Source organism: Lontra canadensis, unplaced genomic scaffold (genome assembly GCF_010015895.1).
Source record: "Lontra canadensis isolate GAN:19392208 unplaced genomic scaffold, GSC_riverotter_1.0 scaffold1, whole genome shotgun sequence".
NCBI lineage: Eukaryota > Metazoa > Chordata > Mammalia > Carnivora > Mustelidae > Lontra > Lontra canadensis.
The window spans coordinates 63,494,165-63,508,244 of record NW_022630995.1 but is presented as its reverse complement, the minus strand read 5'-3'; the positions used below and the strand labels follow the sequence as shown (position 1 = coordinate 63,508,244).

Here is a 14,080-nt window from a genome sequence, read left to right as displayed (position 1 = left end):
ATGAAAGCAAAAGAGGACAGGTAAGAAGCAGGCCCCGTGGGAGCTGTGCACCCCAGGGCTAAAGGTGAGACACAGGGGCCCCAGAGGCCCTGGTTTGGCAACCGAGTGGCCTGGTGCCAGCCTGGGGGGAAAGCAGAAGCCGCAGGGCAGGGCCAGCGTCAGAACACGGGCCCAGCACACAGCCCTGTGGGGGCACGGGGCCAGGGCTGCCTGGCAACACCAGAACTATGTTAGGCCGGCAGGGTCCAAGGGGGGATGTTGGTTCCTAACCCTGAGCTTAACCCTGAGCGTAAAGGGCCCTTCAGAGGACAAGGCTGACAGAGTAAGGCTGCCAATCTGTTAGCACTGGCCACTTATGGGTCACCCTATGCCACAGCAACTCAGAAGCCGGGAAATGACAACAAAGTGTGCGAGGGAGCCAGGGAAGGACACAGAGGTGACGGCGAGCGGTGAGGCCTCAGACAGTAGGGTCACCTCCAAACCAGTCCTACCCACCACTACACCTGGTTCCAGGCTCTGGGCAGAAATCACGGTCGCCTGTAGGACTTGGGGCCTGCTTGGCAAGGCAGGAAGCACACAGCACATTTCAGATGAGAACAGAGCAGCCGGTTCAGCGAACCTAACTCTCGTGGAGACAAAGACGGCGTTACCTGGTAAAGAAGCTGCTAAGTGGTCCCAAAATTTTCAGTTTACTCCCATCCTCGGTTCCATCTGCACAGTCCTGCTGGTGCAGCTCACGGGTTTCCTTGACAGAGCTCAAGGTGACATCCGTGAACTGCGGGTCATCGTCGCTCTCCAGGGTCACGATGGCACTGGAGCTGCTCGTGACCACGAGGTCCAAAATGTCCTCGTTGCTGACGGACAGCGTGGTTGATAGCTCCGTGCCAAGACTGGACACGCTGCACACGGACACATCATCGCTGCGGCTCAGGGCTTTGGAGGCGGGGCTGTAGAGCTTCACTGAGTCATAGCCCGTCCTGGGGAATGTGGACGACTTCCGCACGCTCTGCTCCCACTCGGCACCGCCAGTAGCCGGGGGCGTGTAGGATGGCAGTGGGCAAGCACTCTGGCAAGCTCGCTCAGGGACGATCTCCGGCTCCGACGGCTTCCTCTTCACATGGACCGCGCTGCAGGGGACGGGTTCCGGGTTACTGATCTCGAGGGTGGGAATGCCGGAGTCCACAGACTTGAGGCTGTGACGATCGTCTACAGGACCAAGTTTCAGCCTGGGCCCATACTCTGGCAACGAGAGGGATCGGGGGGCCTTGAGAGTCAAGTGCTGCAGGTTCTGAATGTGGTTTCCCGGCTGACCACCCAGAACGCCCATCAAGGCTATGCCATTTGTAGAGGTGGACAGGTTTCCATCAGTCATCTTGGTCCGAGGAGGAACTAGAAAAAAACACAAAGATGGAAATTAAGACAGTAGCTATAAAGCCTAAGACACACTCCTCTGCCATAGAGCTCGAATGTTCTGATGCCCTTTTTAGGGACAAATCCTTGAAAAAAGTCCTACATAGCAAGTTTTAATGCAGAACCAGAAGCTACAGTTCTAGCATGTATCACCACGATATGAAATATAATCTTCTAAAAAATAAAAAACAATGGGACAATAACCCCAACAAAGGCTACAGGTAGGGTAAAACAGTACTTCAACAATCACCTTGCTCTTCATCACCAGCACCCCACCAGTCACGTGTCTGACCCCCTGGGCTGGTACAGCGGGTGTGAGGGCAGGCCCAGGCAGAGAAAGGGTTATTTGCTTTTCATAGTTTTTTGAAAAATGATAAACAAAAGGGGCGCCATGGTGGCTCAGTGGGTGGAGCGGCCCCTCTTGATCTGAGCTCGGGTTTTGAGCTCATGGTGGTGAGCTTGAGTCCCACACTGGGCTCCGCACTGGGCGTGGAGCCTACTTAAAAAATAAAAAAAAAAATAACAGAACACCTGGGGCGCCTGGGTGGCTCAGTGGGTGGAGCCTCTGCCTTCAACTCAGGTCATGGTCTCCGAGTCCTGGGATCGAGCCCCGAATTGGGCTCTCTGCTCAGGGCGGGGGGAGCCTGCTTCCCCGTCTCTCTCTGCCTGCCTCTCTGCCTACTTGTGATCTCTCTCTCTCTGTCAAATAAATAAATAAAATCTTAAAAATAAATAAATACATAAATAATAGAACACCTCTGTCAAAAGTATGTGAATTCATAACCCACATGTAAGTCAAGTGCTACCTGTTCCAAGACAGCATTAAAACCCAGGTGTCCTCATCAAGACAGGAAGCAAGATACATTGTGTATGCCACATGCCGTGAGATGGCCCCAACCACATCCAAGTCAGCCATGGCCTTCCACGTATCCACAAGGCCGGGCATATTACCCCCATTACCGTGGAGGAAACCAAGGAAACCTCAGTGAGGTCAAGAAATAGCTCCAAGATCATAGTGTTATTTAGCAGCACAGCCAGGATGTATGGGACTGACCCCCAAAACAGGCCATCCCCGGTGGATGAATAGCTTAGTGTGGAGTCATAAAAACCCAGGTAGAAGGCTGCCTCAGGAAGGCAGATAATAAAGGAAAAATAATGGGTCACCTGGGTGGCTCAGTCAGTTAAGCATCTGCCTTGGGCTCAGGTCATGAACCCGGGGTCCTGGGATCCAGCCCTGCGTCAGGCTCCCTGCTCAATAGGGAGTCTGCTTCTCCCTCTGCCTGCTGCTCCCTACTCTCTCCAAATAAGTAAATAAATAAATAAAATTTAAAAAGGAAAAATAAAGACCATAAACCTACAATAAAGACTTGAGTGACAAGAGTCAAAGCTGTCAGTGACACACACACACACACACACACACACACCTGCCTACGGTTCTCTGGCCTAAGACATGGGTGGACTTGATGGCACAGGAGGCACACAGCCTGGGACAGCATAGCCCCCAGCAGACAGAGAACCCTGGAGTAGGCTAAGCCACCTTCCACTGTCCTTCAAAACATCAAAACTAGAGAAATCTGGTGGGGTTATTGAAATCTGCTCCACGGGGACGCCTGGGTGGCTCAGTCTAATAGGGAGCAGCCCTGAGCCGAAGCTCAGGTCATGATCTCAGGTCCTGGGATCGAGTCCTGCATCGGGCTCTCTGCTCAGCGGGGAGCCTGCTTCTCCCTCTGCCTACCGCTCCCTGCTTGTGCTCTCTCGATGACAAATAAATAAATAATCTTAAAAAAGAAAAAAGAAATCTGATCCACAGTGTAGAACAACATAAAGAATGGTACTTTGGGTGGTTTTTTGGTTTTTAAGTAAGCTCCACACCCAGCATGGACACTAGTGCAGGGCTTGATCTCACGACCCTGAGATCATGACTGAGCTGAAGGCAGGCACTTAATCGACTAAGCCACCAGTCGCCCCACTTTCTTGGGTTTTAATGGGACTTTTCCTGGGCTCTAATCCCCACTGTACTGACTGCCCAGGGAGAATTAAGTCCACTACCATGAGAAAAGCATCTAAAGGCAGAGGGCCCAGCCAGTGCTCTGCTGGGGGCCACCATCATCAAAGAGTCAGTGGGGGAAGGTTCTGAAGCACAGTGGGAACAATGATAGCCACTCCCTTTCGGGTGTCACTGAGCCTTCCCACTCCCCTTCAGGAAGCCTGGCCCTTCTCCAGTCAACACAGCAAAAGCAAATTCATTAGAAGAACCAGGGAGGGGGTCATTTCCCTCCCTCCCAGAATTCGAAGCAACCAGCCTGACAGTGCAGCACTGAAGAAAAAATAAAAATATGAAGGAATGTGGGGCGCCTGGGTGGCTCAGTCTGTTAAGCGTCTTCCTTTGGCTCAGGTCATCATCTCAGGATCCTGGGATCGAGCCCCACATCAGGCTCCCTGCTCAGCAGGGAGTCTGATTCTCCCTCTCCCTCTGCCCCTCCCCCTGGTTCATTCTCTCTCTCTGTCTCTCAAATAAATAAAATCTTTAAAATAAAAAATAAAAAAATATGAAGGAATGAATCAAAATGCAGAATTCAGAAACAGACAGAATATAAAATCTTGAAATATGACCCGGTGAGTGAGGAAGGGTTATTAAACCACGATGTTGCACTGATCAATTAGCGATTTTTTTCTTACAAGGTAGAAACCACACTGCACTACACCAAAACAAAAACACAAAATTAGGATTAAATACAGAAACAAAATTATAAATGTATTCCATCAAGTGCTTCTCTAACCTACTGAGCAAAACCTCAGTTCATCCTCTGGAAGCCTCTGGGCACCACCTCAGCACACATGAACACATTTTCAGGCCACAGTTCCCACTGCCCTCGGTTTCCTGGGCTGCAGCCACCACCCCGAGTCCCCAGGCCTGGGCTCCTCCAGCCAAAGCCGCTGCCAATATTGGGGCCCCTGCCCTAGGAAATCCCTGAACCCAGCCATGCAGTGGAACAACAGGAGTCCCAACAGGGAGACACGGGGAGATTCAAATGCACATACGCTTGAGACTTCGACTTTTTTTTTTTTAAGGTTTTATTTATTTATTTGACAGACAGAGATCACAAGCAGGCAGAGGCAGACAGAGAGAGAGAGGGGAAAGCAGGCTCCCCGCTGAGCAGAGAGCCCAATCTGGGGATCCATCCCAGGACCCTGAGATCATGACCTGAGCCAAAGGCAGAAGCTTAAACCACTGAGCCACCCAGGCGCCCCAAGACTTCGACATTTTTTTAATTAAAAGGAAAATACAGCAAGAAACATTTCTAGCACACAGTGAAGAGCTAATCTCTTGCAATGTTGAGAGTTATTAGAATCATCAAAAAGCCATCAATAGTCTGACAGGTCAAACTGGCAAAAAGCCAGAAACGCCGGAGGAAACCCTCACCACACATGGCGATGGAACCTGGGTGCCTGGACCGGCTGACATTCTGGCTCCGCCACTTACCACAGGGAGAAAGTGTAACCTTCCTGGGCCTCAGCTTCCCCCCCAGCTGGCAGGAAAGTGGGCGATACAGGGATACAGACAACGAGAGGGCTCGGTGGGGGCACCTGCTCTCTCCATTCCAACCACAGTCTAGGCCCAGTAGACAGGAATTCCCTCCCCCGCAGTCGTGCAAGGAGCTGCAGGACCTGCACAGGTGCCCGCAGACAGCAATTCTGAGACGAGAAGTCACAGAACACAAAAAGTGTGCCGAGTGGATGCAGAGACCCCTTCCCAGAACCGCCACCCCAAGAGCACAAGGGCGCCGAACCTGGGGTGACAGGGTCCAAAGCTGCCTGGCCGTGGCCTCCTCTGCACCCCTCTCTCCTCTCTGCTGGGGCCCTGGCCTATAGAACAAGGGCCTCTTCCAGGGAGAAGATGAATGACCTTTGACACCTCCCTCGGTCCAAGTCCAAGTGAAGTTCCTTAAACCCCACAAACAAGGCTGGCAGCCTGCAGGGAAATAAGCTTAAAAGCAAACATGTCCTTCTGCTTGCAGCAGACTCACAAACCAAACCCCACAAGGGCCCAGGCCACCTGTCCTCAAACCCCTCCGCCTGGGGCCACCAGTCCTAGGAAACCAGAAGCCCCTGGCCAGAGCACCTGCCTTCCGAGCGTACCCCAAAGGGGGGGCTGCACACACAAAGCACTCGCTTCTCGGAGAGGCTGCAGGGTGGCTGTTGGATGCCTGCCAAGAGGCCAGCTGCAGATGGCCTGCCTCCAAGTCACACATTTTCTTAAAGACAGGATCAGCCTAAATTCCCTGAGCTGGCACAGAGCCCTCCCACCCTGGCCTTGACAGCCTTAGCAGCCTCATGTGGTCACCCTTGCCTCTCTCAAAACCCCACGGCCGGGGCCACCAGCATCCCTGGGGATGTGGCAGCAGGTGCCACAAGAAGACACAGCACATTCCCAAGGCCACCTCCCCTGAGAAGCTTTCCCCTGCTCCCCCAGGAATCTGCAGGTCCACCCTTCTCTGAGGCTCCTTTTGGTCACACCTGAGACAACTGTCTATCCCGCTGCTCCCCTGGCACTCTGCTGCTCCCCGTCCACTGCTCCCCTTGGCCCTCCGCTGCTCCCCTGGCCCTCTGAGGGTTTCTAAGCCCAGGCAGGCATGGGGCTAACAGGTTCCAGATACCACTGTCTGGCCAAATGCCTTGCATGGATTAAGGATTCAAAATCTACTTGCTGAGTTAATTATTACTAACAACTAGGTTCTAAGAGGGCAGGTTTCCGGGACAGTCCGTCCAAGAAACATCTATGGCGAATGGGTTCTGCTTCAAGAACAAGGTGAGCCCTGGACCCAAGGAGATGAGAAAGAAATGCACCCCCCTCCAATCAAGTTCCCGGCAGCAAGCCGGGCATGACCATCCCATGCCCCGTTGGCTGCCCACCACTCTGGGAGGAACGGTCAAAGTGATAGAATTCCTCCCTCTACACCGGCTTCCCGAAGCCTGGGACAATCCCCTCCAGCAGTGGCCACGGCAGACCCCGCAGGCCCTCCATCTCCTCCAGACCCAGGTGGCCAGCCATGGGATACAAGTTTAAGGATGACTAGCCATCACCTCTCAGACAAAGGAAAAACCCATAAGATGTCAAGTACAGATCAGAGGAAGGCTTTCTCCCTCCAGGCAGCAAGAAGAATCTGCATCTTATTTATCGCCTCAAGAGACAGCACACCTCTCACCCCACCCGCCAGACCTGCACCTCTCACCCCGCCCGGGCTAGGCCTTCCAGACAAGTCCGAAAGCCCATAGCAGCTCTGCCAGTGACTCTGAATGAGACTCTGGAAAACAAGTCCGTCCTGAACAACAGTTTAATTTGCTTCTCTTTAAAAAGCAGTGACAAGGTCTTGACCATGCCTTCGTAAACAAACGGTTTATGAGGCCAAACCCAAATGACTGAGTTATGTCCCCAGCCGGCACACCTCTACTTGCGGGCAGCTTCGGGGAGAAAGGGTGCTGCCCATCCATGCAGACATCCTCTGATGCTCACCTGCCTGCAGCTGCTTCCTGCCTATGGGCATTCACTCCCCGGCGCCCTCCCCATCCGGGGTCCTCACTGGCTGCTGCTGGGGGCTGCTTCCTCACACCCCCACCAGCACCATTGACACAGTGCCTCTCCCTGAGCCTCCACGGAGGACACGCCTGCCTTTGCTGCCAAGCATCCCATCAGCCCAGCTCTGCCACTGATTTCCGTATCCCCTTACTCTTTTTTTTTTTAACAGATTTATTTTAGAGAGAGAAAGAGAGGGACAGTGAGAGAGAGCGCACACGCAAACGCATGGAGAGAATTTCCAGCAGATTCCACACTGAGTGCAAAGCCCATGACGAGGCTCGATCCCAAGACCCTGAGATCATGGCCTGAACTGAAACCAAGAGTCGGATGCTTCAACAACTGAGCCACCAGGCACCCCTCCGTACCCTTAATCTTAAGAGAAGACAGACACTGCTCCTTTCTGTCAGCCACGGCCTCAGAAGCCACCTGTCCCAGAGCCAAAGCTTCAAGAGGATAGGACCAGGTCTGCAACACCAAAGACCCCAGAGCATCACCTTTAATAAAGCTACAATTTAATGAGTACCAGGCCCTGTGCTAAGCTCCTAAAATGGTCTCCTGCTTTACAACCCTCACAATTCTACATGCTAGGTATTGTCCCCACTGTACAGAGGAGGACACTGATGTCCATGGCTTACCCAAGGGCTCTGCTTTTATGTGGCAGCAACGGGGGCCTGAACCCAAGTTCGTGACTCCAAGGCCCCTCAGACAACTGGGCTATTCATGCAGCCCTAACAGACTTCGAGAACCTCCCTAAATCCTCATTCTTCCTGTGAAAAAGCAGACTGTCTTCTGCCATTTCCCAGATAGGAACAAAGCCGGCTTGAGCCCGGTACAGTGACCTGCCCATGATGGTACAGGTGAGGCCCTACCTGTTCTCTCTCCAACACCTACGTCATTCCTCACGAGGCTCCTCGGGGTCCTTCATCTTGACCCTGGAGGACAGGACCAGTCAGGAGAAACCGGCTAGTTAAGCCTCTGAAATAAGGTCCTACCACCCAGGAAAGCCCCCTGATCTCCGGGGCATCGCCCACATGAATCAGCTGGCTTTGTAGAAGGCTCCACGACTACCAACCATGCTGATTCACTTTCTCTAAGGTTGTGGCCGAGACAAAAAGGACCCGGGAGAGAAAGGCACAGGCCGTTCTGGAACTCGGGTGCTTTGGCGTCAACAATTAACATGAGCAGCTGCCTCTGCTCCCCGGGTCTGCCTTGTACATCGGGCACAGTGTTCAAAGTTCACACCCGCCATCTCTGTAACCTTTATGACAACCCCGGGAGTTCCCGGCACCATCATTACCACCTCGCGGACAAGGAGGCAAGACGCAAGGGGCTTGTGTAATGATGCGCCCTGTGCGTGGTCCAACCTGGGGAGGGCTCCCGTCGGCTCGCTCTTCCCACTGCACCAGGGCCGAGAATAATGGCTCAATTTGCATTATGCACAATGGAAACATCAACCATAAAAGTAATTTGATTTTTAAATGGGTTCTTCTTCAGGATAAAAACACTCCCAAAAAAGGATTTCCTAGAAGTTCAATATATTCCTCTGGGAGGTGAACAGCAACTTTCAGGTGCCTAGAACGTAACAGAATGTTGTTTAAGTAAGTTTTGGCCCATCAGCAAGCCAGGCAGAAACTGGGGGTAAGCCGTTGAGGGTCCCCAAAGGCTCTTCCACAACCCAAAGGAGAAGACATGTAACTTTCACTGCTCCAAAGCGGTTAAAAAAAAAAAAAAAAAAAGGCACAGTTGGGAAATTTTAAATTAAGGACTTTCACTGCACAGGCAGGGGGAGGGGCTTTGTCCCCCAACTACCCCCAAATGTTTCAGCTACATACAGTGACTTAGCAAAGTGACTCAGCATAAGTATCTCAAGGTGACTGACAGGTAACTGACAGAAAAGGAAGGTATTCAGACCACTTAGCAAAACCAGCACAACTTACAGTCTTAATTATTAAGAAGAGAAAACCATTTATTAAACACTCGCCAGGCAGCAAACCTGCTTCGTGTAATCACACGCTCCACTCATCACAAGGCTGCCAAGCTCGGTGGAGAAACTGAGGCTGAGTAAGTCATCTAAGGTCACACAGCGACAGAAACTGGATTCACACCAGGTCTGACATCAAAGCACACACCAGCTTTGCAATGCTCGATAAACTAAATGCTTAACAATTTTTACAAGCCTCTGTATGTTAGAATTCAGGGAAAGGGTCTTTAAAAATGAAATACACAAGGGGGAAAAATAATGCAGGCTCTGGAGGCAGGCTGCCCAGGGTTCAAAACCTAGCTCCTCCACTTACAAGCTGTGTGACCTTGGACTCGTTTAACACCCCTTGCCCAAATTTCCATGTAGTAAAATGGGAACAATAATAGCTCCTATCTCCTTAGGCAAATAAAGCATTTTGATTTTTTTTTTTAAGATTTTATTTATTTATTTGACAGAGAGAGACACAGCGAGAAAAGGAACACAAGCAGGGGGAGTATGAGAGGGAGAAACGGGCTTCCCGCTGAGCAGGGAGCCCGAGTCAGGGCTAGATCCCAGGACCCCTAGATCCCAGGACCCCAGGGCCATGACCTGAGCCTAAGACAGACGCCCAGCAACTGAGCCAGGCAGGCGCCCCCAAATATAAAACGTTTAGATCATGCCTGGCACGAGTTAAACCTCAGATGCTGGTGTTACTTCTTCCTGGGCAGATACGGCCAGCAGGCTCTGGCCCACCATTTTAGCAACTCATTTGCATAAACAAAGCCCAGACTCAGCCACTTTGTGCAGGCAAACCTCACCCTCTGGTTTCTTCCTGTCACTGACATCTCTCCTCACACCTGCTCTGTGGCACTAAGCTCTGGGCCTCAACTGCCCATCTGTCAAGTGAGGTGATAAGCCCAGCTGATCTACCTGAGGTCCTTCCAGCTGGGCAACCTAGAATTCTTAACAATTCAGGCCCTAGAAATTTCATAACCGTCCTAAAACAAACATTAACAGATGACACCCACTCATTTTCCTAAAACCTTCTCTTCCATATTATGTATAAATGCCTATTTTCATAGCAAATCTTCTCCAAGGTCCCCGAGCTCCACAAGCACTCACTATAGGCTGGGCAGGCATCCCCTGTGTTAAGGCTGGGGACATGACGGTCAGAAGCTCTGACCAACAGGGGAGACAGATTCCAAACTAAGCTGCTCTGATAAGCAGGTCCTCAGGGTTAGAGAGGACTTCATCAGAGCACAGATGAGAGGAAGTGCAGGCCTGAAAGACAGAACTTGGCCCACTGGACAGCGGGGAATAGGGCAGTGGGCCAGAGGAGTGACAGAGGAATGGAGAGGAACGGCGGGATCAACAGAGGCCAGGCAGGGCAGCAGTGATGCTGAATGTGAGAGGGTGGGCTGCAGGCACACTGTGAAAACAGTTTCACCAGGACGAAGCAAGCCCAACTCAGCACACAGCAAAGTGCTAAGCAGGAACTGGGACAGGAACTGGGACCGGGCTGAACACCAAGGTGAGGCGAACCTGGCCGAGCAACCAGGGCCATCTGAATCCCATCCATGCCTCTCACCCCGCTGGGGGGCCGTGGATCAGTTACGTTACCTCCTTTAATGTTTCCCAAAGAAAATACTCACTCAATAACCATGTTCTCATTAGGGCTGGGGATCAGGTGGAGCCCACAATCTACAGGGATCAAATATATACAACTAAGACAGCCTGCAAGCGGTGGAGGGTGGAGGGGGAAAGAGCAACCCGGGCTGGACAGGGAGTTAAGAAGGAGTCAGGAAGAAGTCATTGCCTCACTTGAGGCAGGGGTGGTATTGGCCAGAGAAACTGAGCCAGAGGCAGTGTTCCAAGACCGCTGTAAGACCAGCCGGGTCCAGGCAAAGCACCTAACGATGTGCAGATGTAACCCAGCTGTAAAAGAGGGGAAAGAGGTGATTCAGCTGGTTGAGCACCTGCCTCTCAGCTTCGGCTCAGGACATGACCTCAGGGTCCTGGGATCGAGCCCCACCTGGCTCCACACTCCGTGGGGTCTGCTTGAGATTCTCCCTCTCCCTCTGCCCGGCGGTGCCCGTGTGCCTGCGTGTGTGCTGTCACGTGCTCTCCACCCCCACTCCTCTCTCAAATAAATAAATAAATAAAATCTTAAAAAAATAAAAAATAAAGGAAGTCAAGACAACAAGGAGGTACAAACATCTGCTGATAGGGTCCCAAAGACGCCACCCTCCTCAACCAGCCTCGGGAAATAAAATAACTGAATGCTCAGGACCCTCCTGCACACTGAACTTTCCAAAGCAAAGCTTTCAATACTCTCCTGGGGAAAATGGTGCTGTGCAATTTCAAAACAAACAAACAAAACCAAAGGAGATGGGGGGTAGACTGGGAGGGCTCCGTCCACTAAATGCCCACTGCCTGAGCCAGGAGCCTGGAGTCTGTGTGGCCAGTCCTGTCCCTTCCTGAGGCTTCCACAGCATGGCCTCAATCTTCCTCCTGGCAGCTCTGTGCCCAGGGAGGCTGCCTGTGCGCCAACACACCGGCTCTGGCCCCTCTGTCAGCCCGGTGGATAGGATCCCCAAGCCCACTTTCTCTGGTCTCTCCTGCACAGAGGAATTCTGTGGCCCAGGAAAGGGGGGGCGGGTCCCTGAGGTTACCGGAGCCCCTGGCTCCCGGACAGGAGGTCTGAGAATGTGGGTTCTGCGGTCTAGTGACCGCAGTTCCAAAAAGAAAAGGGGTCGGGAACTCCAAGGTAGAGGGGAGTCCCAGGAGTCGGAGACCCCAAATGCCAGTGGCCCCTAAGTGGAGGCCACTCTCAATGATTCCTGGGGTGGTAGGGGCCAGGGGTCGCCCTCCCCCCAGGTGGACAAGAACCTGTGGGGGAGGGGGCCCGAGATGGAGGTGATCCCAAGATGGAGAGGGTTCCAGTGGTCGGGGCCCCACAGTGGAGGGGGCTGGGAGGGGGGTTCTATGGTCCTGGGGGTCGGGGGTCAGAGACCCCGGAGGTGGCGGGGACCCCGCGGGGCGGCTGCGCGCGCCGAGCTAGCTCCTCTCGGGCTGAGGAGCCCGGCGCCTCAGGAACAAAACTTTTCGTCAAGTTCCGGAAAAGAAGTGTGTCAGCGCGCGCGTCTCCAAGAGGCGGAGGAGTCGAGAGGCCCCGGCCCCGCGAGGTCACCCTGGCCCCACGCGCTCCCCGGGTGCGGGGGAACTCAGCGGCCGCGCGGCCCCGGGGGGACACAGGCCAGTCCCTAACCCGCGCGCCCCGGCCCGGCCCGCCTTCCGCGCCCGCCGACGCAGCAGCAGGTGGCAGCGGCCCCGCGCGCCCCTGGCCCCCCTCCCTCCCTCGCGTCCCGACCCCCGCCGGAGCCCCTCAGTACCGGAGTCAACGCGGCTCAGACGCCATCCCCGGGGCCGGCGGGCCCGCAGCCCAGGCCCCCTGGGAGCCGCAACTTGCGCGGCGAGGACGCTGGGCGCGCCGCAGGCAGTGGGCCGGGCGGGCAGGTGCGCGCGAGCCGCCCGCGGCCAACAGCGGCGCGCGCCCTCGCCCCGCCCCGCGCGCCCTGCCCCCGCCCCGCGAGCCCCTACCCCGCCCCCTTCCCCGCCCCGCCCCGCGCGCCCTCGCCCCGCCCCCTGCCGGCTGCAGCTGCTCTTCCGCCCGGCTGCCGCCCCCCGCTGCGCCGCCGGCACTCCTGGAGCTCGACGCTCGCCCCACTGCCACTCCTGGGCCGCTCGCCCGCCCGCCGCGGGCTCCGAAGAGGTGTCGCCGGCCCTTTTCTCTCCCGAGGGCCCAGTGGGACCGCGAGGGGAGGCCTGAGAGGATCTTCGGGTCCGCCCGGCCCCCGTGGACACCCGCCAGGGGCCTCCGTACCTGGTCAGCTCCACCCGCGGCCATCTTGGAAGTGGGAAGCGGCCGGGAGGGGGAAGGGGCGCGCGCGGGCAGGGACCAGGCGTGGGGAGCCGAGCGGCGGAGCGCATCGATGGGCGCCCCTGCCTCCCGGCAGGTGTGCGGGGCGAATGCGCCCCGGGACGTCCGGTGGCCGTTCGTCTGGTCCGGCCTAAGTCTATTGATCTGTAAAACGGGCTCTGCTGGGAGTGCTTTGCCGAGCTGTTCCGCGGGGCCAGCGCCGTGGTTCCCGCACTGAGCCGCGCTGGAGGGTTTTTGAAAAATCGGACGCCCGTGCCGCGCTCCAGCCCTGTTAAATCACAGCCTCGGCAGGGGGATACAGTCTGGGCCGGGTCTGCGGTAAAAGCCGCCCTGCGGAGTGGGGGATGAGGTCGATGGCCCGGATCCCTGGACCAGCCGGAGCAGAGACGGGTCAGAAGCCAGGTGCCCCGCGGGTAGCCGCCTTCCGAGACGAGGCGAAGCCTCCTTGGGGGATCCAGGCTCCCGGGGCCAAGGCGAGTTTATCTTGTGCGCTGCTGTGTCTGTTCCCTGGTCCTGGCAGGGAGTCGGCACTTCAGTAGTCGCTGAACTGTTCTATTCTGGGGACATCAGGGCAGAGGAAAGAGTTCAGTGGCTGGGACCCCGGAGGCCTGGGGTCCACACAAGGCTTGGAGCCCTTGGGGCTGTTCCTGGCCAGAATGATCAGAGAGGAGACGTCAGAGAGTCGGGTCCGCTGCGAATTGGCCGAGCAGTCAGGGAAGGGGAATGTCTCCTTCACAGAGTATCTGGAAGCCTGCAGCGGAAGATGGACTTGTCCGAGCCATGGTCATTAGTGTTGGGCCAAGGAACCCCTGGCTTGTTTCTACTGCCTGCGTCCTAGGTCTAAAAACTCACATGGGCCGCCTGGGTGGCTCCATTGGTTCAGGGTCTGCCCAGGGTCCTGAGATAGACCCTTCTTCCGGCTCCCTGCTTCTCCTTCTCCCTCTTCCCCTACTTGTGCTCTCTCTGTGTCAAATAAAATCTAAAAAAAAAAAAAAAAAAAAAAAAAAAGTTAAAAAAAAAAAACCCAACTCTTAACACCTATTCGTTAAGATGACAGGAGGGGTGAGAAATTTTAAAAAAGCAGTCTCTCAAGAGAATATATGAACACCCCTTACAGTGCTTGGTGCATAATAGAAGTTTTACAAATGCTTACACTTCTGGGTGGTTTTAAGGAAAAATGCTGACCCTCCTT

General features: G+C 54.7%; 1 protein-coding gene across 4 annotated transcripts in view; it reads right to left on the bottom strand.

The window, feature by feature from the left end:
• TBC1D14 (TBC1 domain family member 14) overlaps positions 1 to 12,881 on the bottom strand; it is a 101,981-nt gene extending 89,100 nt beyond the window's left edge. For 2 of the 4 annotated variants that reach the window (XM_032855456.1, XM_032855464.1), the window contains exons 1-2: positions 12,341 to 12,443; positions 651 to 1,389 (exon numbers count right to left, since the gene is read on the bottom strand). In XM_032855456.1, coding sequence (XP_032711347.1) covers positions 651 to 1,372 — 722 coding nt within the window. In that variant the 5' untranslated portion in view covers positions 1,373 to 1,389; positions 12,341 to 12,443. Of the gene's footprint in view, positions 1 to 650; positions 1,390 to 12,340; positions 12,468 to 12,831 lie in introns of those variants that run through there. The other 2 variants (XM_032855448.1, XM_032855474.1) reach the window with 2 other exon arrangements.
• Between the last annotated feature and the right edge of the window lie 1,199 nt (positions 12,882 to 14,080).